The sequence below is a fragment of the Arachis hypogaea genome, chromosome 4 (genome assembly GCF_003086295.3).
Source record: "Arachis hypogaea cultivar Tifrunner chromosome 4, arahy.Tifrunner.gnm2.J5K5, whole genome shotgun sequence".
In the NCBI taxonomy this organism is placed as follows: Eukaryota; Viridiplantae; Streptophyta; class Magnoliopsida; order Fabales; family Fabaceae; genus Arachis; species Arachis hypogaea.
In genome coordinates, this window is record NC_092039.1 from 125,567,091 (window position 1) to 125,594,005 (window position 26,915).

The window sequence follows — 26,915 nt, forward strand, 5'->3', positions numbered from 1 at the left end:
AATTATTATAACATCTTTAAAAAAAGACGTTTCAGATGTCTTTATCAGAGTGACTCCTTGTATAAATATCTTTTATTAAACAAAAAATTATGTTCAATAAAATTTCAATTTGTAGAAAGAATATTTTTTCTAACCGATTATTCTATGCGATTCATATATGATCTAGTCGGTAAAACCTAATTAAAAAAAGCAATAAATTGGTCTTATATGTTACAATTTACTTCTGCACGTTATGACTTATTCAAACGTTTATAATTCAGATTCACACAAAATAAATATTGTAATGACTTAATACGATATTTTTATTCTTCAATAAAAATGATTGTAAAAATCGTAACCGTTCTACTTCACCTTACATATAAAAAAGGTACAGACATTTTATTTTGAGTAGAATGAATAAAAAATACACAATACTAACTTAAATTTGCAGATACATTCTTCCTTTTATTCTTTTCGCGACGTGATATATATGTTTTTTGGACGAAAAGCTTGGACATTAAAGTCACTCGATGGTTGAGAGACAAGTTACATCCAATTTATTCATAGAACAATATATATATATATATATATATATATAGTATTTTCTCTTACTAACATTAAAATTTAAAAATAACTATTGTAAACATGATAAAACAATATAAATAACATACACTATTTATTTTCGGTTAAAAAAAATTTTAAACAACTATTTTCAATCAATAAATTAAAGGAACAAGAAAGAAAAAGGAAGGACAAGAAAAGGATAAAATTAACTGAATGTTGATTGATTTTTCATTTTGGATTTCTCTGATCTATAGATATTTTTAAGCATCATAGAATAATCACAGTTTGCTAGAAAAGAAAAATTCCACTGACAAATGTCGAAGTATATCACGGTTGGGAATGAATATGTTATATATAGAATAAGAACACGGTTCCACGAAATTAATTAGGTTTATTTTGGATCAGCTATCTTTATATAAAATTGATAATTAAAAATTATTAAATAATAATTTAATTAAATTTATTAAATTATTTAATAATTATTAACTATTAAATTTATATGGAGACAATTATATGTAAACTTTCATCAATTAATAAATGAAACCAAAAAAAAAGTTAAGGAATCAACATACCTTTTTATTTTTGTTTAAAAAAAATCAATGAAGGTTCGAGATATTGAATTTTGAAGATGGCACTAGCCTAGCTAGCTAGCTCGTTATTATCTAATAATTTAACAATATTATATCTATTGCATCATTGCATGCAAGGATTGCAACATGTGGTCATATAATTTGAAAATAATATCACAATTTGAAGAGGGGGTGGGGGGGAATAATCATTTTCTTTTTTTTTTTTTTTTTTTGCTTTAATTTGGACGCATGGAAGTCATTACTTTTCAAAAAGTTGCTTAGATGAAACTACCTTTTTCATTCCATTGCAAAATCATAGAACAATATCTAACATATAATAAAAACAAAGATTATGTAAGTTCACATATAAATAAAGTTTTTGGCCCAAGTGCCATATGGATTAATATATATTATTAGATTGTCCATTATGTATATAGTGGCTATTATTTGGAATTTTGAATATATATCATACGTGTGAGAGCTAGAGAACATAGATAGGTAGATGTTAGAATCAAGATGATGAAAATACTCCAACTTACCTCGAAGGTTATTGATTAATTGATAATTAACAAAGATAGGTTGTGTTTTTAACAAATTAAAATGTACCTAGAAAAAAGAGTTGAGGATGGAAAAGTTGTAGTAGTTTAATAGTCCTACAAGATATAATAAGCAAGGTGGCAGAATGCATTTAATTTGATGCATCCTATAAAACACAAAAACAAATATTTTTTCACTCGTTGTATTCGCGTGTCAAATACATTTTAAATATGATATTCATTCAATATTTATTTGATACGTATATTTTTTATTTATCTGTATCGTAATAAAAAATATATAATATTATTTAAAGACATTTATACACACTTAAATATTATCATATATCAATCGTGTTAAATCTTATTCTTAATCTATATTCTTAAAATGAGTTTAAAAATAATATATTATTATTTATTAATACAAAAAATTATTTTAAATACTTTATATAATTAAAAAGATATTAAAATTAGTAAAAATATATAATTTATATTTTAATATAAATAAAATATTAAAATATTATTATAATTTATCTAAAAAATATTTTATATATATATATATATATCCTTATATCTTATAAAAAATTAAAATTCATGTAGCTACGTTTTTTATATCATATCGTATTTCATATTTATATCAATGTTCATGTTTAATTAGCAAATTCATTTAAGATTATAAGATAAAACTTGCCCCACAATCAAGAGTGTAAATAAAAAATAATTTACACCAAAAAATAGAGAAAATAAAGCATCTACTAGCTAACACTATGTATCATTGAGTGGAACTATGGTTATAGAATATGAAAATAATTGTTTAGGTAGTAGGAGACAATATAAGAGTATATGTTTGGTTTACGTTTTTATTTTTTATTTTTATTTTAATATTTTTTATTTTTTGAATTTTATAAGAAAAAAGTGAAAATAATAAAATTTTATTTTTTTATTTTTACTTCTTATTTTTATTTCTTCTTTTAAAATTTTAAAAAATAAAAAAATACTAAAAATAAAAAATAAAAACTCAAACTGGGAACGCATCTAAGCGTTTCCCTCTTGGTGACCAACATTCACCTTGTTATTCTTAACATCATACTCAACTATATATGCGTTTTTCTCTAACCTCCGATCTTCACACACTCACATCTCAACAGTTCAGGATTTAGCACATAATCGGAGATAGATGGAGATTCTGGAAATTAATTAAGATAAGATAATATATATATTATAATGCGATAAGATATTAAAGATTTGAAACTAAATTAACTTTTGGTCAAATTTAAAAGAAAAAAATCTAAAATCTGAATCTTACAGATCCTTCAAGGATTTAAATTCGAAATCAATCACAGATCAAATAACATTATAGTCTACAAATAATTATCACTTGATAGTTAAATACAATCATGTTACTGTCCTGTAGAATATTTATTGAAATATAAAATATATATTAAAAATAAATTAATTAATACGAATGTTTATTCATAATGTAAATATACTATAGATGATTTAGTGATTGATTTTTTTTGGTGTGTCCATAATATAAAATTCTAATGCATTTAAATTTTTTAATGGTGACCATCAATTATGTATTTTTATATATTATTTATTGATGGTTATCAGTGGCTAAGAGAATAGGGGTTGAATCTTAGCTTTTTTTATTTAGTGTTACTTTTTGCTTTTTGAAATAGCTTTAGGAGATATTTCTTCTTTTTGTCTCGTAACTAGTCAAGAGATATTTTTCAATTTTGTGAAATAGAGTAGAAGAGAGAGAATCACACCAAGAATTATCTTGATTCAGCTGCTAAGTGCAATGCAGCCTACATCCAGTCTTCATCACAACAATGATGAAATTTTCACTCTAATCATGTAGATTACCGACACCAATTCTCCCTAGGAACTACCCTTCCTATTCGAGACAAGTCCATAATCTATCCCCAATCTTGAGCTTGACTTGATCACCTACCAAACTTTCAACTACTAAGTGCTAACCCAACTTGCAAGTAAATTCTTACAGAATCATAATACACAACACAGATGTACAAAAGACCTCTAGAACATCTATGACTTTTTTTTCTTTAATTTTGTATACTCGACCTTTTTCTGCTCATTGGCTTTTTCTTACAAACCTCACTATTTGTCTTTTTTACCATGAGACTCAAGACAGACAAAACTTAAAGAAAATACAAAATGAAACACACTGAAGGAGAAGAACTTCTGTTAGCTTGGATAGCTATGAGAACTCTGTGTTTACTCTTCTTGTCTCAAACATTGGCTGTTCACCTTTATTATAGAAAGGGAAGCCTCCAAGGTTGAAACGGTTGAACCGAGCCAACTTCTTCTTTTTCAACACCAAAACTGGTTCGAACAGAGAGAGGAGATAGGGAACCGAATGCAAAAACCAACATGCAATTACCTCTTCCTCATCCCATCACTTCAATCTTCATCAATCTGAGCCTTCCATCTTGCTAGGTCCCCAAGAAGAATTTCTGATCCTTGATAAAAACTTGATCTTTGACAGCTCCAACTACTCCACTTTTGTTTCCTCTTCCACGTAGCTACCTTCTGTGATGGATGAACAAAAAGTAGAAACGTGAGCCATACCACATGGATCTTCTTCTCTGACCAAAATGGATTTCTTCCATTTTTGAGTATGGGGAGTTTGAGACTTCTTCACCACATCTTACTATTAGTGGCAAAGATTTTAACCACACCATACTGTAGATCTTCTTTTTGCAAGGGTCATCATCACATCGGCCTCTTGCTTGTTCATAGCTTCACTGCTATAGTGTTTCACCTCTAATAACTTGCTTCTTCTTTTTTTTCTGTAACATGATCGAAACTAGAGAGAGAAGAGTGAGAAGAGTGAAAAAGTTTTTAATGAAATTGAAGAAAGAAATTAAAATAAGTTCAATTTTCTCTTTCCAAAATCCTCGTACCTTGTAACGTGTAGAGCATTAAAATCAATCAAATCAATATAAATTTTCTCTCTCATGTTACCAAGACACTTAATCCAAGTTAAATTAAATTTGAATTCCATCACCTATAGAATGGCATCCGTAGAAAGCATGCTTTCAATTAGAATTTAGATTTCACCAAGGTAAATGGATAACCGAAACCATATGCTCCATTTTCTTTCTTCTATCAATTTTTGGACCAAATCTTGTTAGTCTTGAAGCAATGATTAATTGGGCTTCACATTAATTTTCTGGCCCAATTAACATATGTATAATTCAGCCATAATATTTAAAATATTTTTGTACTAATGACTGAAATATTTTGGACTTTTTATTGCTTAAAGTCCAATAACCAAAATCTGCAAGCAACATAGAAATTATTAATTAAACAATTTTGAAGCAAAAATCAATTTAACAATTTCTAATTACTATTTTAATAATGTTTAATTATCATATTAATTTAAAATTTTTCAAATTCTTCATTTATACATATTATTTTATATATTTTTTAATAAAATAATCAATTACTAAAATAATTAAATATATTACAGTAGAATAATCATACTTATTATAAGTGAATAATTATTTTTTATAGTAATATAATTGAGTTTTTAAATACCAAATATGTATTTTTATAAAATGATTATATATATAACATAATTAAAACGTATGTTTACTATGCAACCTATAATGTATGGACATTGATACGGATACGAGACATACAAATTTAAAATTTTTATAAGATATGGGAATACGGCATATATAAAATATAAAGTATTTTTTAGATAAATTATAATGATATTTTAGTATTTTATTGATATTAAAATATAAATTAATTTTTTAATTATTTTTAATATTTTTTAATTATATAAAATATTTAAAATATATTTTGTTTTAATAATTAATAATATATATTATTTCTAAACTCGTTTTAAAAATATATATTAAGAATAGGACTACACTAACATGTGATGATATTTAGGTGTGTCCAAGTGTACTCGAAAAATTTTTTTTATGTTTTATTAAGAGATGATTGCACATAGAAAACATGCGTGTTACAAATATTAACGTGGGTCATATCTGAAATGTGTTTGACACAGGAACACGACAAATCAAGAAAATATCCATGCTTCTCACAGTATGCAACAAATGTACATTTTTTAGAATAGCAACTTTAAACGGTAAAAATAAAAAAATTGAGTGAGTATTAAAAATATTTAAGAACATTAGTTTAAAAATTAAAATCATTTTAGAACATGAGCTTTGAATGAAATTAGATATACCAAACAAAGATGGTGGAATCAAGAAATCAATAGAAACTAAAAACAAGAAGTGAGGTGTAGTTATAAGGTACAACAAGCATGTTCCCAAGAGCACCTGTTTTTTATGCACCTCATACATTGATTGACCATATATAAAATCTATCTAATTGTTGAATATAAGGGAGCAAATTAAACTAAATTAAATTAAATCAAAAGAAATCATCACAGGAATGCAATGGAGCCACATATGAAACTAAATGAGGAAACAAGAAAATCACCTTCAAAGAGGTTTGTATTATGAAAATAATTATTCCAACTAATTAATTAATTATTATAAGGTTGCTTATGTTTTCTAATTTGATTTTTCTAAGGCTTGTAAACAAGGTGGCAGTGATAACTGGTGGTGCAAGAGGAATAGGAGCAGCCACAGCAAAATTGTTTGCAGAAAATGGAGCACATGTTGTGATTGCTGATGTTCTTGATGATCTTGGTGCCTCACTAGCTCAATCCATTGGTGGAAGATTCATACACTGTGATGTGTCAAAGGAACAAGATGTTGAATCAGCCATTAACCTTGCAATCTCATGGAAGGGACAATTACACATAATGTTCAACAATGCTGGAATTGCAGGTGTTGATGGAAGCATTACAAGCCTTGACATGGAAGATGTGAAACACTTGTTATCCATAAACCTCAATGGAACCATACATGGAATCAAACATGCTTCTAAGGCTATGATCAATGCCCAAAAAGGAGGGTCCATCATATGCACCTCAAGTGCCTCATCAATCATGGGTGGTTTAGGTGCCCATCCATATACTTTGTCCAAAGCAGCAATTGATGGTTTGGTGAGAAGCTTTATTAATTATTATCATACAAATATTTTATCTATATATACTCATGTTTATATGTAAGGTAGTATTTGGTGGAGAGAAAGAGATGGAAAGACTGAAATTGAGAGACAGAGACTAAGAAACAGAGATTGAAATAAATTTTAGTATTCTATTTGGTTCAACGTGAGAGACAGAAATTAAAATAAGAATGAAATTCTACTTTAATTTGCAGAAAGGATAAAATTGAAATTAATTAATTGAAATAAAGGTATTTTAGGTATAAAATTTTATTAAAGTTTCAGTTTCTATCTTTAAAAATTTTAGTTCACTGTATCCCTATTTTTTAGAGGTACTGAAATACTAAAATTTTGTAGACAGAGACAGAAATTTTAGTATCAATCTCTGAACCAACAAATATAATACTGAGTCTCAATCTTCCGATCTCTGTACTTTAAAACAAATGTTAGCTAAGTATTTATATGTAAGGTATGTGTATTTGTATGCAATTTTTCTACTTCAAAATTTTTTATTATTAATTTTTTTATTAAATTAATATATTTTTCTGTTTTTCTTCATTTGGCTCATCTGAGCCAAAGATGTTTTTATTTATTATTTTCATGAATTATATATATCATTTGTATATAATTTATTTTTGTTGATATTTAATTCGATTCGATAACAAAAATAAAAAAATTAAATATTAAAAGAATATTATACTAAAATTTCATAAGTGATAAAATAAGTATAAAAAAATTGTTATATATTATCTTATAATGTTTAATTATGTTATGTATATACAAAAAAGTTTCTTATTAAATAGCTTTTTTTTTTAATATTAGTCTTGTCTCTCAATGTTTTAAAATGTCCCTAACTATGCATTTAATAATACTCTTATTCATAATATATAGGTGAGAAGTGCTGCTTGTGAGTTAGGAGTGCATTTGATTAGAGTTAATAGCATATCTCCACATGGGGTTCCCTCAGAGATGCTTCTAAGTGCTTTTAGAAGGTTTGGGAGAGAGATTACCCCTCAAGAATTGAAGGACTATATTGGGAAGAATGCAAGTTTGCTCAAAGGGAAAGGTTCAACTGCTGATGATGTGGCACATGCTGCTCTCTTCTTGGCTAGTGATGAATCTTCCTTCATAACTGCACACTCTTTGAAAGTTGATGGAGGCTACACTTCTGCTTTTGGTCACATGAGTTTCATCTATCAAGATCTAAATTCACTGTAAATTTTAGTTCAAATGGACTATAATATATGCTATTTATAGTTATAATTTATTGCTCCATACTCAAGAATTACAATAATAGGTATATGTATATTTCTAATTTAGTTTTAATCGTAGTTATTAAATTCGACTCAAGATTATTTCGACTAAACTAATGTTTTGATCGAATTTTATTAAATGAATATATAACGTAAGAATATAATTTAATTCACTTATATATAGTTTAGTATGAAGTACAATTCAAAAATACTTATTGGCTTGTTGTTAGTTAGACTCCTTTTAGTTACCTAATTTGTTCGGATAAAAATTTAATTTGCAGAAGCTAATCATTTTGAATAATTATCACTCATGAACTAATTAAAAAGAAAAAAAATTGAAATTATCCGAAGATATGTAATTTCATTGATTAATAGAATAAGGGCTACATCATATACTGTTGTTAATTTGCTCTTAAAACAGTACTTGATAGTTATTCATAGGACTCCTTAATTAATAAGAGTCACATAAAAACAAACCTAAATAAGAGAAGAAATTAAATTCAAAAACTGAGTGAAACTTGATGATCAAATTAAATCCATCTTGAATCCTATAGATCTTCATTTGTTCATGCCAGTTGCATTCTTCACAGCTTCAGCAGCTCCTTGTGCTGTTGCCATCATCTGCTGACCAGCCTGCATATATAAAATTAAAAAAAAAATCTATCAATTTCACATCATTAATATTGTATATACATATATATAAGATAATATAAATTAAGAATTGGGACCTGTTGCATGGTTTCTTTTGTAGATTGAGCTGCATTGCTAGCCATGTCTACCAAGTTGCTTGCCTTCTCCTGCAATAATCACAGAAGAGCATACATAATTAATTCTATGTGATCTCCATTATTATAAATCGTTTGTTAATTATTTTGAGTGTAATCAAACCTGAGCTTGGCCCTTGGCCTCTCCAGCCTGGAAGCTCAACTTCTCTGAGTCCATATCTTCTTTAATTTGAAAGTGTAATGGAACTGATTAACTGAATAATGATGTATTAGAGAGGAGTTCAAGTGAGTGATGAATATTATTATTCTGAATTCTATTGATATTTATATGCAAAAGTTTCAATGGTATTTGTATTCTACGAAATTTTAGGTACCAAAAATTCAGGATCCTTTGTGGAATTCTTACATTGCCTTTAGCTAAAACCGGTTGAATAGGAGAGATGTGGTGGAGAATACTCTTACTATTTTTTAGGGTTAATTCTTTCTTGTAGATTATTAATTTGAGATTTTTTTTATATATACTCAATTATTTATAATATTCACTTTTGGGACCAAGTCTATTAATTTTACATGAAAAATAAAATGGTTGGGAAAATATATTTAATAGAAGAGATCTGAAATATAACTGAGTACACAACAAACATGAACTAGCTCCACATTAAAATTTCTTACATACATAGCCTCTCGTAATTGTTGTTTCGTTTTATTTTTTTTGGTTTATAGTGTTTCGTTTTATTATATATTTTCCAAAAACAAAATAAAAAAGAGAGACAGCTAATTTTTGGACAGAAGACAGTTTTATGAATGGGCTGATTTTTATGGGCTCATGAAATGAAATGCCCAATAGGCCCCAAAATGGGCTAAATTTATTTTTACTTTTTGTCTTGAATACTGCTCGTTTGTAATGAACTAAAAGTTTTAGTTGTTAACAAACCGAAAGCATTTACGAGTAGCAACTTTTGAGTTTTGATGACCCAAAAAAGAAAAAGGACGTTTGTGCAAAGAAACTTTATATTGTTATAAAAAAAATTTAATAAACCAGCTTAGTTTGATTGGTCTAATGTTTAGTTTAGTAATATGCTTAAATAAGTATTAAAGATTTGAATATTATTTTGTGTATTCATACACTTATAATAATTTGAAGTACTAAAGGAATTTTACACAAATAACTAATTATATATATATTGAAAAACTATACTATAAAAATTAAGGACAACTATATGTTTGTACTTCCTCGTTAATGACAAAGTCTCACAATCACATAACTAGTGATTTTTATTTTTATTTCAATACTATCATAATTATAAGGTGAATACTGAATATTATCTAATTTTTTCTAAATTAAAAGATAAATTATTCTTTATGACATATTTTTTTATTATTAACTAAAATAAAATTAATTAACTTATTAAGATTAACTTTAACTTTAATCTATTCTAAATTTTGTTAATTTAATTAATTAATCATTATGTAAATCTTTTGCAAATTATAAAAATTATTAAAAATTTAATTTTATAATTTTTTATTTTTTCTCAAATTATATATTTATTAATCAATTTCAGTGGCAAATAAAAAATCTCAAAACATAAAGAATAAATAAAAAAATTCAAGAGGCACAAAAATTTTAAAATTTTTAAAATTTTCTCTCTTGCTTTCTTAAATTTTTTGAAAAAAATAATAAAATATAAAATAGAACTTTTCTCATATTTTTATAGAAACTCCTTTAATAATCTCTCCTGCACTTAGTTCTTTAGTGTAATCTTTGTAATAGTTTCTATATATTTTTTTATTTTTTTCATAAAGCGGCATATCCAATTTAGAAGTAAACCCAAAGATAAGTGATGGCAAGTGACTGTTTAATGTTTATATACATGACAAAATAATAATTAATCAATTAGGCATAACAATTTTATAGACTACAAAATTTAAACTCCCACTTGATAAAGAAAAGTGCAACTAATAACCCTTTTTTGGTAAATAAAGATTGTTTATAAATTATTTTTATATTTTTTTTATAAAGAATATTTAATATTTTGGTTGTTTATTGAAATTAGCTTCCAGTTTCTCACAGAGCTTTGCTTAGAAAAGAACTAGCTCATCAACCATTTAAACCAAACTCATTTTCTAAAAGATAAGTAATCTGTCAATTAGATAATTTCACAACTAAACTGCAAAGCAAACTAAACTGCAATTTAATGATGTTACCTTAAAATAGATCTCCAAATTTAATTCAATTCCATTATAATAATTATTGATCCCTATTTTTTACATAATAATAATAATAATAATAATAATAATAATAATAATAATAATAATAATAATTGAGTACAACAAATATATTTATTTTTAGAAAATCCATAATTGATTCCTATTTTTCACATAATAATAATAATTGGATACAAACATATTTATTTTTGAAAAATCAATAATTGATCCCTAATCTTCACATAATAATAATAATAATAATAATAATAATAATAATAATAATAATTGGTATAAACAAATATCATATGGGTATTTTAATGAAATATCTTGTACATAAAGTAGTAAGGATGCCTCTACTAATAGGACATGAGATATATCTCACTCCGTTAGCATCGAGACATATGCGAACCTCAAGAAATAATACATCACTCTGGAGTTGAGGATGAGGTTGAAGTTGAGGTTGAGGTTGAGGTTGTATGCACGTTAGTTGGGGCTCAACCTGACCAATCTTAATTTTTATTGCATTAACAATATCAATATAATTATAAGTTATAATTGCATTAGGGCCTAATCTTACATTTTTTAGTATGCTCATAATGTCCAACCTATTTTTAATAGTAATCGCTAATTTAAAATATTCAAATTGTTTAAAGTTATCAGTGCTACAAGTTCCATGTTTATCCCGTTGACTTTCCCAAAATTTGCTATTGAATTTTTTTGCCATATAGACTTGGCCAATCAATCGCTAATTGAGATGTTAAAGTCTGCATTTTGAATATGGCAAATGGATCGTTTGTAGGACAAAATTGTGGTGAAGGATAAGAGGCATCTTCGGGCCATAAAACCGTGTATTGTGAAATTCTCCTGGGTTGTCAGTACTCCATGTTCAAGCTGAAGGGATGGTGGCCATTGTAGGACAAATTTGAAGAATTGATAAGCACCGAAAGTAGGAGGAGATGAAAATACAATTAGTATGATAGAGAAAACAATGAAAACTGACTTTATTGTAGAAGTTTAGAGGATTGGAGAGACTGATGGTTCTACTAGGTTAGAGGGTTAGAGAGAGTGATGATTCTTTCCCCCTATAAATAGAGAGTTAGAATTCATCTAAAGAATTGATTTAAACAAACACAACATTTTATTCATAAATTAATGATATATACAAAAGAAGAAAAGATTTAATTATAACATGCATCAAAGTAAACAGGTCAAAGTATGGATCTCTTAGGAGTATCGGTCATAGAGTAAACTGAACTGCAAAGCAATAGTTGTAACATGCCATGTTGCAAAACAAACTAAACTGCAATTCATAGTTGTCAGAACAGAACCATTAACCAAATCGGTCGGTCAGACTATTGGAGAATTTGTTGGAACTCACCGAATCGAGGACCAGCTTCTGGTTGTACGAAAGAAGCCGACGATGAGGAGGAAGCTAACTGCGAGAGTCGAAGCAAAAAGACGACAACGACAATCAGCCCCAATGACCAGCTACCGTCGGTGATGACGAGCGTAAGAAAGGCACGCGACTGAGTGAGAGACAGTGACGAAATAGAGAATGACGACGACCAGTCTGAGACCTGCTGCTTCTGCCGCCGGCGAGGACGAGCACAAGCAAGGCGCACGAGCCCTCACCAGTGGAGGCACGCGGCTAAGCACACAGCACAGACGGAGGAGAGAGGCCAGACTCGACTCGCGAGAACATGGTGAGGTAGATCCGACGAGAGGTGCGGATACGGAGGGGAGCGTGCAGTGGTGCTGTGGCGGTGAACTGAGGTGACAGAGAGAGAGAGAGAGAGAGAGAGAGAGAGGGAGAGAGCTGGGAGGTGGCTGTCATTTTGGAAGGTGAGGTGAGAGTGAGAGAGCTGGGGTGAGAGATGCGGTATCAGAGCCCAACAAGTGGTATCAGAGCTAATTCGGTGGTTGAAAGCTCCTCACAGTGGCCATTGTAGGACAAATTTGAAGAATTGATAAGCACTAGAAGTAGGAGGAGATGAAAATGCAATTAGTATAATAGAGTAAACAATGAAAACTGACTTCATTGTAGAGGTTTAGGGGATTGGAGAGACTGATGGTTTTACTAGGTTAGAGGGTTGGAGAGAGTGATGATTCTCTCCCCCTATAAATAGAGGTTTAGAATTCATCTAAAGAATTTATTTAAGCAAACACAACTTTTTATTCATAAATTAATGATATATACAAAAGAAGAAAAGATTTAATTATAACATGCATCAAAGCAAACAAGTTAGAATATAGATCTCTTAGGAGTATCGCTCATAGGGTAAACTGAACTGCAAAGCAATAGTTGTAACATGCCATGTTGCAAAATAAACTAAACTGCAATTCATAGTTGTCAGAACGGATCTATTAACCAAATCGATCGGTTGGACCATTGGGGAATTCGTTGAAACTCACCAAATCGGGGACCAGCTTCTGGTTACACGAAAGAAGTCGGCGATGAGGAGGAAGCGGACTGCAAGACTCGAAGCAAAAAGACGACAACGACAATCAGCCCCAGGGACCAGTTGCCGTCGACGACGACGAGCGCAAGAAAGGCTCGTGACTAAGTAAGAGACAGTGACGAAACAGAGAATGACGACGACCAATCCGAGACCTGCTGCTTCTGCCGCTAGCGAGGACAAGCACAAGCAAGGCGCACGAGCCCTCACCAGTGGAGGCGCGGCATGACGCCAGTGGCCAAGCACACAGCACTAACGAAGGAGAGAGGCCAGACTCGACTTGCGAGAACATGGTGAGGTGGATCCGACGAGAGGCACGAATACAGAGGGGAGCATGCGGTGACACTGTGGCAATTCACTGAGGGAGGCGAGAGAGAGAGAGAGAGAGGGAGAGAGAGAGAGAGAGAGAGAGAGAGAGAGAGCTAGAAGGTGGCTGTCATTTTGGAAGGTGAGGTGAGAGTGAGAGAGCTGGAATGAGAGATGCGGTATCAGAGCCTTACAAGTGGTATCAGAGTCCAACAAGTGGTATCAGAGCCAATTCGGTGGTTGAAAGCTCCTCACAATGGCCATTGTATGACAAATTTGAAGAATTGGTAAGCACCGGAAGTAGGAGGAGATGAAGATGCAATTTGTATGATAGAGAAAATAATGAAAACTGACTTCATTTTAGAAGTTTAGAAGGTTGGAGAGACTAATGGTTCTACCAGGTTAGAGGGTTGGAGAGAGTGATGATTCTCTCCCCCTATAAATAGAGGGTTAGAATTCATCTAAAGAATTTATTTAAGCAAACACAACTTTTTATTCATAAATTAATGATATATACAAAAGAAGAAAAGATTTAATTGTAACATGCATCAAAGCAAACAGGTCGGAATATAGATCTCTTAGGAGTATCGCTCATAGGGTAAATTGAACTGCAAAGCAATAGTTGTAACATGCCATGTTGCAAAACAAACTAAACTGCAATTCATAGTTGTCAGAACGGATCTATTAACCAAATCGATCAGTTGGACTATTGGGAAATTCGTTGGAACTCACCAAATCGGGGACCAGCTTCTGGTTGCACGAAAGAAGTCGGCGATGAAGAGGAAGCTAACTGCAAGACTCGAAGCAAAAAGACGACAACGACAATCAGCCCCAGGGACCAGCTGCCGTCGACGACGACGAGTGCAAAAAAGGCTCGCGACTGAGTGAGAGACAGTGACGAACAAGAATGACGACGACCAGTCTAAGACCTGCTGTTTTTGCCGCCATCGAGGACGAGCACAAACAAGGCGCACGAGCCCTCACCAGTGGAGGCCCGTCAAGACCCGAGCGGCCAAGCACACAGCACCGACGAAGGAGAGAGGCCAGACTCGACTCGCGAGAACATGGTGAGGTGGATCCGACGAGAGGCGCGGATACGGAGGGGAGCGTGCGGTGGCACTGTGGCATTTCACTGAGGATGGAGAGAGAGAGAGAGAGAGAGAGAGAGAGAGAGAGAGAAAGAGAGAGAGAGCTAGAAGGTGGCTGTCATTTTGGAAGGTGAGGTGAGAGTGAGAAAGCTGGGATGAGAGATGCGGTATCAGAGCCTTACAAGTGGTATCAGAGTCTAACAAGTGGTATCAGAGCCGATTCGGTGGTTGAAAGCTCCTCACAATGGCCATTGTAGGACAAATTTGAAGAATTGATAAGCATCGGAAGTAGGAGGAGATGAAAATGCAATTTGTATGATAGAGAAAACAATGAAAACTGACTTCATTTTAGAAGTTTAGAGGGTTGGAGAGACTAATGGTTCTACCAGGTTAGAGAGTTGGAGAGAGTGATGATTCTCTCCCCCTATAAATAGAGGGTTAGAATTCATCTAAAGAATTAATTTAAACAAACATAACATTTTATTCATAAATTAATTATATATACAAAAGAAGAAAAAATTTAATTGTAACATGCATCAAAGCAAACAGGTCAAAGTATGGATCTCTTAGGATTATCGGTCATAGAGTAAACTGAACTGCAAAGTAATAGTTGTAACATGCCATGTTGCAAAACAAACTAAACTGCAATTCATAGTTGTCAGAACGGAATCATTAACCAAATCGGTCGGTCGGACTATTGGAGAATTTGTTGGAACTCACCAAATCGGGGACCAGCTTCTGGTTGCACGAAAGAAGCGACCTGAGGAGGAAGCTGACTGCGAGAGTCGAAGCAAAAAGACGACAACGACAATCAGCCCCAAAGACCAGCTGCCATCGGCAACGACGAGCGCAAGAAAGGCACGCGACTGAGTGAGAGACAGTGACGAAACAGAGAATGACGATAACCAGTCCGGGACCTGCTGCTTCTGCCGCCGGTGAGGACAAGCACAAGCAAAGCGCACGAGCCCTCACCAGTGGAGGCGCGCGGCCAAGCACACAGCACAGATGAAGGAGAGAGGCCAGACTCGACTCGCGAGAACATGGTGAGGTAGATCCGACGAGAGGCGCAGATACGGAGGGGAGCGTGCAGTGGTGCTGTAGCGGTGAACTGAGGTGACAGAGAGAGAGAGAGAGAGAGAGAGAGAGAGAGAGAGAGCTGGGAGGTGGCTGTCATTTTGGAAGGTGAGGTGAGAGTGAGAGAGCCGGGGTGAGAGATGCGGTATCAGAGCCCAACAAGTGGTATCAGAGGCAATTCGGTGGTTGAAAGCTCCTCACAGTGGTCATTATAGGACAAATTTGAAGAATTGATAAGTACTAGAAGTAGGAGGAGATGAAAATGCAATTAGTATAATAGAGTAAACAATGAAAACTGACTTCATTGTAGAAGTTTAGAGGGTTAGAGAGACTGATGGTTCTATTAGGTTAGAGGGTTGAAGAGAGTGATGATTCTCTCCCCCTATAAATAGAGGGTTAGAATTCATCTAAATAATTGATTTAAGCAAACACAACTTTTTATTCATAAATTAATGATATATACAAAAGAAGAAAAGATTTAATTGTAACATGCATCAAAACAAACATGTCGGAATATAGATCTCTTATGAGTATCGCTCAGAGGGTAAACTGAACTGCAAAGCAATAGTTGTAACATGCCATGTTGCAAAACAAACTAAACTGCAATTCATAATTGTCAGAACGGATCTATTAACCAAATCGATCGGTTGGACTATTGGGGAATTCGTTGGAACTCACCAAATCGGGGACCAGCTTCTGGTTGCACGAAAGAAGTCGGTCATGAGGAGGAAGCTAACTGCAAGACTCGAAGCAAAAAGATGACAACGACAATCAGCCCCAGGGACCAGCTGCCATCGACGACGACGAGTGCAAAAAAGGCTCGCGACTGAGTGAGAGACAGTGACGAACAGAGAATGACGACGACCAGTCTGAGACTTGCTGCTTTTGCCGCCAGCGAGGACGAGCACAAACAAGGCGCACGAGCCCTCACCAGTGGAGGCGCGGCAAGACGCGAGCGGCCAAGCAAACAGCACTGACGAAGGAGAGAGGCCAGACTCGACTCGCGAGAACATGGTGAGGTGGATCCGACAAGAGGCGCGGATACGGAGGGGAGCGTGCGGTGGCACTGTGGCAGTTCACTGAGGAAGGTGAGAGAGAGAGAGAGAGAGAGAGAGAGAGAAAGCTAGAAGGTGGCTGTCATTTTGGAAGGCGAGGTGAGAGTGAGAGAGCTGGGATGAAAGATGCGGTATCAGAGCCTTACAAGTGGTATCAGAGTCTAACAAGTGGTATCAGAGCTGATTCGGTGGTTGAAAGCTCCTCACAATGGCCATTGTAGGACAAATTTAAAGAATTGATAAGCATCGGAAGTAGGAGAAGATGAAAATGCAATTTGTATGATAGAGAAAACAATGAAAACTGACTTCATTTTAGAAGTTTAGAGGGTTGGAGAGACTAATGGTTCTACCAAGTTAGAGAGTTGGAGAGAGTGATGATTCTCTCCCCCTATAAATAGAGGGTTAGAATTCATCTAAAGAATTTTTTTAAGTAAACACAACTTTTTATTCGTAAATTAATGATATATACAAAAGAAGAAAAGATTTAATTGTAACATGCATCAAAGCCGGGAGTGAACTAAGGTGAGAGAGAGAAAGAGAGAGAGAGAGAAAAAGCTGGGAGGTGGCTGTCATTTTGAAAGGTGAGGTGAGAGTGAGAAAGCCGGGATGAGAGATACGGTATCAGAGCCCAACAAGCAGTATCAGAGCCGATTCAATGGTTGAAAGCTCATTACAGTGGCTCAACCAGTAATATCAGAGCCGACAAGGTAAGAGATGCGCAGATACAGAGGAGAGATGGGGATCCATGGCGCAGTTGAAAGACAAGAGGTTAGTGTTTTTGTAAAAAGTGTTTATTATTAAAAACTTTAAACATTTTTGGAGGCTCCTTTCTCTCTTGTTCATTGCTCTCTTTCTTGTAAGGCTATAAGTTTAACCAAACAAATTTTTCTGTTGCACCAATGCCTTTCGATAATAATAATAAGATGCGCCAATTTTAATTTGTTAGTAAACTTTCTTTTGGTATATTACGAGGTTGGGAAAAAAGAGAACATGGTTAAAAACTATATAGGATGCTGATAGTTAATTTGTTGTTGATGAACTTGTATTGAAGTATGATAAACCAAGATGGTGATCTATTAAAAGGATGGTAGCTTATATAAGTGTGGTCGACTATAACAAAGGAGAGTTTGGATTCTTTATTGAGCCTTAAACCGAAGAGTATAAGAAGGACTGGACACCAGTTTTTTCAGTAAAATTTGGAGTATATGACACGTTAGATTTGGATTAATATTTAAAAAGAAAGAGTTCAAGTTGGATAGAGTTATTCAAACAATAGAAAATTTAACTGTTGTTGTGGAAAAAATTGAAAAAAGAAAGTGAATAGAGTATATATACCATTTGAGGATTTATCCCATCAGTTGCAACATACAAATTAAGCTTTTCAATAATAATGTCAATTCCGTGAGCTCCAATATCTCCAAGTTCCAGAGCTTTACTCCTATCAGTAACAACAATAATATCAACCGTAAAAGAACATAAAAGATGGAAAAATAAATCAGTGAAGGAGTGAAAGTAGCTCTCCATTTCCTTTGTATAGATGACAAAGGAATTTTTTAAAAGAAATCATATATAAATTGTGTAAATATATGTGAATCTCATTCAAACCACATTATCTCGTCACAATATATTATTCATAACTAACAAAAAGCACACCATCTTTCTTCTTTTTCCTTTTAACATTATCTCGTCCAACTGAGAGAACACCTTTGTCGATTCTGCCACATTTTTAATAATATGACTTTCTTCTTATCATCAACCAAAAGAAAAATGATCGATTGATCGCCTTTTTTTTTAATCTTTCTGATATTGAATGAAAAAGTCTTAAAATGTCTTGAAATAAAAACAGAAGATTAGAAAAATAAATTAATAAATAAATAGTAGTTTTTTATTTTGAAATTAAAAAAAAAAAGTTACCTTTGCCTTGCAGTCGATAACACCTTCAACAGCAAGATATCTTCCACCGTTCTTTTTTTCCATCTCTTTGCTGACAACAATAACATTTAGTTCATCTGAAACCGACAATGATCAGAAAAAAAGAAACTCGTCAGTTCAGAAGATGGTTTATATTCATACTTCATAGTGACAAAATACAAATGAAAGATAGTGATAGAAGGTGCTTAATAAATACTTCATTGAAATACGAGAATGACCAATATATTAAACCAAAAAAATTTATTCAAGGTGACAATTAGTGTATAAGAGGGAGTACTTAGTTTCATCATAACAAGTGTTATTAGAGATGATTCGGTGGTCGATAGCTTGCCACGGTAGTCCAACAAATGGTATCGGAGCCCAACAAGTGGTATCAAAGCGGATTCAGTGGTTGAGAGCTTTCCGACTGACCCAACAAGTGGTATCAGAGCCGACGAGGTGAGAGATGTGCAGACACAGAAGAGAGATGGTGATCCATGACGCAGTAGAAAGATGAGGTGAGAGATGCACTGATACGGTGGTCCAACAAGTGGTATAAGATCCCAACAAATGGTATCAGAGCTGATTTTATGGTCGAGAGCTCCCCACGGTGACTCAACAAGTGGTATCAGAACCAATTTAGTGATTGAAAGATCCTACAGTGGCCCAACAGAGTTGAAAAAACTTCCTAAGCTTCAAACTCTTGATCTCTCTAACAACTTCTTCAGCGGTGAAATTCTCTTCTCACTTGGCCACTTGAGAAGTTTGCGATACATGTAAGCTCATATTATATCATATGAGCTAATATTTTTAGAAGTTTATAGTCTTTGATTTTGATGTCTAAATACTCAAGAGTTTAATTTGTTTAAACTGTTTTCAAGAGACTCAATAATAACAGTTTTCATGGTGAATTGCCAGAATCATTGACTAACATGACACAACTTGCTTTTTTGTGATATTCATTGACCTCTTTTTTTAGTTTATTTTTTGTGTATTAACAATTCTGGTTTTAAAGTTTTCTCTTATTCTAATTATGGTTATCTTTTTTTTTGTGATTATTAATTTCAGTGATTTGTCTTACAATAATATCAGTGGCCCTATACCAAGAATTTTAGCTAAATCCTTCAAGTAATAAATCTCTTTTATATGGTGCATTTGTTTCTAATAGGCTTCAAGAAATCGAAAATTCAGGACTAACATAAGAGAATGTTCTGATTTTAATTTTTCTGCTAATATTTTTTTAGCATTGTTAGAAATCCTCTTGTTTGTGCAACTGAAAAAGAACCAAACTGCCATGACATTACACTAATGTCAATATCCATGAACTTATATAGCACTGAAGGTAACAATAAGATCTCTAAAAAATTTCATCTTTTTTTCAAATTAATTGTAAAATTGTGTCATTATTTTCATGCTGATGTCAATATAAGTGAATGACAACAAACTCAATGTATGACTACTATATGCATAAACTCCTCCTTCTAATTCTTTTTTATTATGTAGTATTAAGATTGTAATTAGAAACTTTGATATATATGAGTAAAAAAAAAAGGCTGGAAGAGTAATCAAATTCTATGTATACACTTTTATTAATGCTATATATATACACTCATTGTTATATTCATTTAATTGTTCTTTCGTTTAAATTCATATTATATCTATAAAAAAAAATAACTAAGAATATATATATATATATATATATATATATAATAATTAAGAATAATTTAATAATTAATTTTTTACATACATATAATATTTTTATTATAAAATTATTATCATATTATATATATATATATATTTATTTGTTCTTCACTTTTAAAATTTGTTAGATCTGTCATAAATAATTCTTATGTTTATTGTCGTTGAAAATTTTTCTCAAAAAGTATTTTTGTTATATTGTATATGTATATCATGCGTTGTTCGTAGTTAATAGAACCTTCAATGAGATTTTCTAACTATAAATAAATAAGAAGTACAGCAATATAATTCTTTAAGATAATATTTTGCAAGCTAGCCACGTGAACATAATTAGTCCTAATTACAACTTTCTTCAAATTACTTGCTAGTTGTCACATGTATTTATTTTACAATAATATTATATGTACAAATTATTTTAGTAATTAAGTCCAACCAAATTAGTTCAATTATAATAAAAAATATTCTCAAAATGAAACACATGACACGCACTCGAGTGCTTTGCTAGCACACAATTCAAAAAGTTTGCACTATATATACAAGCATTTCTACATTTTTTGCACTATACAAATTTTTGTTAGAAAACACATAAATTTCGAAGTATAGCACACAAAAATTTATACATAACACAAACTTATTGACATATCACACAAATTTTTTCACATAACACATAAATTTTTTAATGATAGCACACAAATTTTAGAAGTACAGTACACAAATTTTTATTGCACCAAAATTTAAGTGTGTGTATTCTTTTATTGAGTCCTTTTACACATTTATTTTTTCTCTCTCTTTTTCTTCATGGTGTATAAACCAATCACTATTCATTACAAGCCAATGTTATATTAAATGTTCTATTTTTCAAAAGACACACACATACACAAATATGCTCTTGACAAATTTTTGCTATACCAAAATTTGTATATATTCTTTTATTGAGTTCTGTTATACATTTATTTTTTTTTCATGGTATGTAAACCAATCACCATTCATTACTAGCCAATGTTACATTACAGATTCCATTTTCCTAAAAAAAAAATACACACACAAAAAGGTGTTGTTAACATTCTTTTTAAATATGTCATCATGGCTCATAGCCATTAACTCTGATGTGTAATTCTAACATTTCTTGGTGGTTAGAGTCCATAGAGAGTGCGGCACAACAATCTCTAAGTGCACCAAACACATCTCCTTTGTATTCATGAAATGTTGTCCTTAGATATAAGATAGAGGTGCAAATCAGTTTTAAATACAATGGATTTGGATCCTCTAAATTTTGAATTTTACTTTAGAGAATAAAGTGTGATCTCTCACAGTTTATTTCATATGTGGGACTAAGAAAAATATGAGAGAAAAATCATTTAAGGGTAAAAGATCACAATTTACTCTCTAAAGTGAAAATTTAAAATTTAGAGGATTTAAATTCAAATGCAATGGCTCTTGAAAAGTTCAGCGATTGCCTCGTCTTTCTTGCATTTGTCTATCAACACTGCAAACACCATACCACATTACATGTGTAAATCAAATAAAGTGAAACAACATACACGCACACCATTTTATTTTCACAGCACACAAATAATCAAAACTAATAACTTGGTAGCTCACACTAATTTGACAGATATCATTAAACAAATTTTGGTTTATCATAGCACACAAGTAATTAAGCATAGCACACATTTTTATTTAGCATAGCACACAAATTTGCACATATGGCACAAAAATCATAATCATGGAATAATACTAATTTTTCAAACAACTCAATTAAAGAAAACTAGCTAAGATCATCATAAATAACCATAATCAAGAAAAAAAATAAAAATATATACAATAGCACATAAATATCGAGTATAGAAAAATAACACAAGTAATCAAAGTTAATAACGTGGTAGCTTACACTAATTTGTTAGAAATTATTAAATAAATTTTGGTTTATTACAACACACAAATATTTAAGCATAGCACACATTTTTGCTCAACATAGTACACAAATTCACAACTATAGAACACAAATATTGAGTATAGAAAAACAATATAAAAGGCATTCGTACCTTTTCAATTTCACTCAATAAAAAAGATACATCAAATTCACAAAAAAGAAGAAGAAATTAAACAACAATAAGATATTGAAGAAGGAAGAAGAAGAAGAAGAAGATGATGACGTTGAAGACGAAGAAGAAGACGACGACGACACCGATGGCAGTGGCAGCAGCGACGACGACGGTGGTAGTAACGATGGATGACGACAGTGGCAGTAGCCGTAATGATGATGACTGTGGTAGTATTGGTGGTGGTGACAGCAACGATAATGATAATGTTTATTAGAGGAGGAGAAGGAGAAGGAGAAAGAAGAAGGTGCCTGATTAAAGTTTAAATTTTAATAACTTGGTTAACTTGATTAATGAAAACACTTTGACATTTAGTATTTTTTGTTTATTTTATAGCTAAGAGCCTAAGAGTATTTATTAAATAATTCTATAATAAAAATATTTTTATGCGGAGAGAATAAATAGTAATATATAATTTATTTTAAAATAATAATTAATAAAAATAAAATAATATATTTTTTAAAATCAATATCTAATAATTATTTATAAAAAAAATCTTTATTCATCTTTTAATTATTTTTCTTGTGCTAGTAGAATTAAGACACATATATACAGGATGAATTAATAAGCTAAGGCATAGACGTTTTTCACACCTGTTCAAATAAGAAAAAAAAATGTTCATTTATTCATTGACTGATGAAAGTTGTTTCAATCAGTAAATTCAAAGCGACACAGTTAGATTAAATATTTAATAGTATACAATAAAAAAACCAAATCTGATTTGATGAGATAATAAAATTACGCAACCAAATCCAAATAAATTGAAACATAAATAATTTTGTCAACTATATATACACGCAAATAGAAATAGATTTTCTCAACTTTTTTTAATAATTAAAAGAATAAATTATGATTTTTTATTATTAATTTTTATAAATAAAACTAAAAAAAAATTATAAAAGAGAGAATATTAAAAGATTATAAATTATATTTTATTTTTTCAATTTTTTTAATAATTAAAAAAATTCATTTCCTACACAAACCAATCGGCATTAGTTAAAGTAAACCTTAATTTCTCCGGGAAAAAATGGAATTAGTCACCAGCAATAATTTTTTTTTATAGAATTCCAATTCAGGATGAATTAATCATTTATTTGTTAGAATTAAAATACCATAAAAAAACCCAAAATTAGAAAAAGGTAAATATATTACCATGTTGTTCATAAAAGTTTAATATATTACAGTGTTGTTCTTTAAAAAAAAAATCCCATATAAATGTCCAATTTGAATTTTTATAGTATGAACACACTTTACATTTCCCCCCAACATTTAAAAAACCGAGCTCATTATTAACGTATCGAGGGCGTGTATGTCTGTGTGTGTATATATATAAAAAATATTTATTTAGGGTAAAAAGATATAGTATATATGCTTAATAAAGTATTAAAAGAAAATTACATTATACATTTTAATGAGAAATTGAGAATGTCTGACTTGAATCAAACACTGTTGAGTGAGTCTCAACTACTGATGATTACCTGTTACTTACTTATCTATATCAGGCTTGTTCTTGCCTGGTTATAGCCGAACTATAGTTCGTCCCCGAGCAATGGTAGGCCGAGCTTGTCCTTAGGCTGTAGTGTTCCACAACCAACCAGTGGAGTCAAAGAGGAGAGGGGGGAAGTACCTGCAAAAGTACTCCGACGCTCAAGTCAGTTTAGGAGAATTTATTTTTTAGAAAGTAAAGGGTCAGAAAAGTCTACCTCTACCGATTCTTTTGATCGCTTTTTATATCCAAGATACCGTAACGGCTCATACTCCTTAACATGCCTTTTAAGGCGTAACCGATGTAACTGATCATAAGGTTGATCAATGCCATTAACTCGGCATAAAGGATTTGTCGGTTATCAAGGCGTCGCGGAGTTATAACTCGTAACCGACGTATAACGGTCGTATCACAGCCCCCAAGCTTAGCCTGGACGTAGATAGGGCAGGTTGAGCTTTGAGATTTGATTTGACCGAGTTATAGCTCGGCGTAAGGAGCCCCCAGTTCAAGCTGACATATCAAGTAGTGCGCATTTATTACAGCATAGTAAAAGTTACCTGAACAGTTAATGGTGACGCCTGTCTTTTCAATGCAGGTGCAAGTTCCAAAGTTACTTTGATGCCATCGAAGGTGGCTTTGAACGGACAGTTAAGATTACAACTTGGGGAATGGAAACGTTTTTTTGAATCAATGGCTATGAAGTGATGTTGAGTTACTTACGTGTGAGAGCTTTAGTCTCTTTGTCTTCTGAAGACGGTTTTTAAACTATGAGCAAAAGAGGTTAGAATTTTCTGTTCTCTCTCTTCTCTTCATTTCTTCTTGTTTTCTTCTGATGAGTGAAATGGGTGATCTGAAAGTGAAGATACTGCCTAAGGTAGAAGATGATGGGTCCTACGGTTGGGTTGGTGATGATGTGAAAATTAGGGCTTCTTTGTTTTTTGATGAAGAAAGTGTTAGAGCGATATCATTAGAAAAAGTAACGAGGCCCGGTTTTCACATCGAACTGATTCCGTGTAGCCGTACGGATAGGGTTTATCACAGAGCAAAGGATTTTGAAAGCTTTTATTTGTATAGTTGTATCCTTGAGGAGTTGTTTGTGAAATTACCGTTTTCGAAGTTTGAATGTAACATTTTGAAGCAGATGAACTGTGCTCCATCCCAGGTTCATCCTAACGGATGGGCTTTTATAAAATGCTTTGAGGTATTAATGGATTTCCTGGGTATTGAACCTGAGGTGGAGCTTTTTTTCTCACTGTTTCAAGCAAAAGCTGTTTGGAAGGGTGTCTGGGTAAACTTGAACAGTACCCCTGGATTCGCTGTTTTTAAATTATACAAATCCTCTTTCAAGGATTTTAAAGAGATGTTCTTTAAGGTGAGGTCTGTGGAGAAGGAGTTCCCGTTCTATTTGGACGAGAATCTCGGTGAACAATTTCCTCTTTTCTGGTGTTGCCATCCTAATCATATTTTGGGCCCTGAATTAATTTCGCCGAGGAATGAGTGTATTATCAATTTTTTAATGGAAATGGTTGATTTGGGCGGTTTGATATCCGTCTCTAACTTGTTGCCTTGGGAAGAAAGTAGGGCTTCGGTATTGGAATATTTGGGTAAGGATTTATCGATCGTATGGTCTATGGTACATTCTGATTGCTAAATGTTTCATTTTCTTGTTTTCAGGTGGCAGATATCCGGGGGTTTCGGCGTCGAGTATGAGGGCTCGATTTAATTTAAAAAATTTTGAAGGTTCTTCCTCTAATCCGGAGAAAGTGGAGGGGGAAGCCGAGGTGAATCAACCGATTCCGAGAAAGAAAGGCATCGTTTTCAAGAAGAGAAAGTCTGAAAACCTAGAAGAGGGGAAGAAGATGGTTGAACTTGACGAATTGGCAAATTTCATCGTGAAGCAAGAGAAGCTTCACTCGTTTGAAGAAGAGGGTGATGGTTCTTCATTGTGGGACAAAAATTTCCCTTTTAATGTGGTGGCGGACGAAGTTGTGCAGTCTGCTTCTGATGTTACTCGGATTGATGAGGTGGGGGATCTTGGAATAGACCAATTCATGCAGGTCTGTTGTGTTTTTAATCATATATACTCTCTCTTTTCTTTTTTTTTTTTGAAGCAATTTGTTCTGCAATGGCGCAGGTTTTAGGCTTTCGACTTGCTAGCATTGGTCGGAGCCAAGAAAAGAGGCATAGAAAAATGTTGCAGTGTTCATCTGAGAGTACCGAGTTAAAAGGTCAGCTGGAGATGAAAGAGAGTATGCTTGCCGAACTTGAGAAGGAGTTAGCTGCTGTAAAAGAGAAATTGAAAGTTGAGAAAGAGGAACATGAAAGTGTTTCCGAGGCTCTAGAAAAGAAGAAGAGTGAGCTGAGCTCTATGGGTGAGAAAATTGTTGAGGTTACGATGAAAATGAAGCAAATGGAATCTAGTCGGCAGTCTGATGTTTTAGATGCTTTTGCAGAAGGTTTTGAGCGCGCGGTAATTCAGGCTAAGTTTTTGTTTCCTGGCAGTGACTTTACTGCCATGGATCCGAGTAAGGTAGTTCGGAATAATGAGTTAGTTGATGATGAAGATGAAGCTGAAGAGGGTGACGATAATTTGGCTGGCTAAGATATTAGTCTGTATTTTGGGTTATTTGTCTTAAAGTGGAACTATGTTATTCCTGTGAGAACTTGTTTGTTTTTTGTTTGGTGACTGACGTACAGTTGTTTTGGCCGCTGTGGCTTTGATGTTGATTACTTTTGTTATCTGATATATCTGTTTAGGATTTGGCAATCCTGATTTTATTCGTTCCCGGCTGAGGGTCTGATTAATTTGCGCATGAGTTGTCTATGCGACTTAGCGTTTGGCCGACGATG

General features: G+C 32.4%; 2 protein-coding genes across 2 annotated transcripts; one reads left to right on the forward strand and one right to left on the reverse strand.

Annotated features, from left to right (window-relative positions):
- The first annotated feature begins 6,090 nt into the window (after positions 1–6,090).
- LOC112794498 (short-chain dehydrogenase reductase ATA1-like) lies at positions 6,091–7,924 on the forward strand. Its single transcript, XM_025836500.2, has 3 exons — positions 6,091–6,143; positions 6,227–6,704; positions 7,598–7,924. Exons 1-3 carry the CDS (start codon positions 6,091–6,093, stop codon positions 7,922–7,924), a joined length of 858 nt encoding a protein of 285 aa, XP_025692285.1.
- A 362-nt stretch (positions 7,925–8,286) lies between these two features.
- LOC112794499 (stress-induced protein KIN2) lies at positions 8,287–9,077 on the reverse strand. Its single transcript, XM_025836501.2, has 3 exons — positions 8,848–9,077; positions 8,688–8,756; positions 8,287–8,592 (listed from the first exon to the last, which is right to left on the reverse strand). The coding sequence occupies exons 1-3, from the start codon at positions 8,899–8,901 to the stop codon at positions 8,518–8,520; spliced, it is 198 nt and encodes a 65-aa protein (XP_025692286.1). The 5' UTR covers positions 8,902–9,077; the 3' UTR covers positions 8,287–8,517.
- Positions 9,078–26,915: the final 17,838 nt, after the last annotated feature.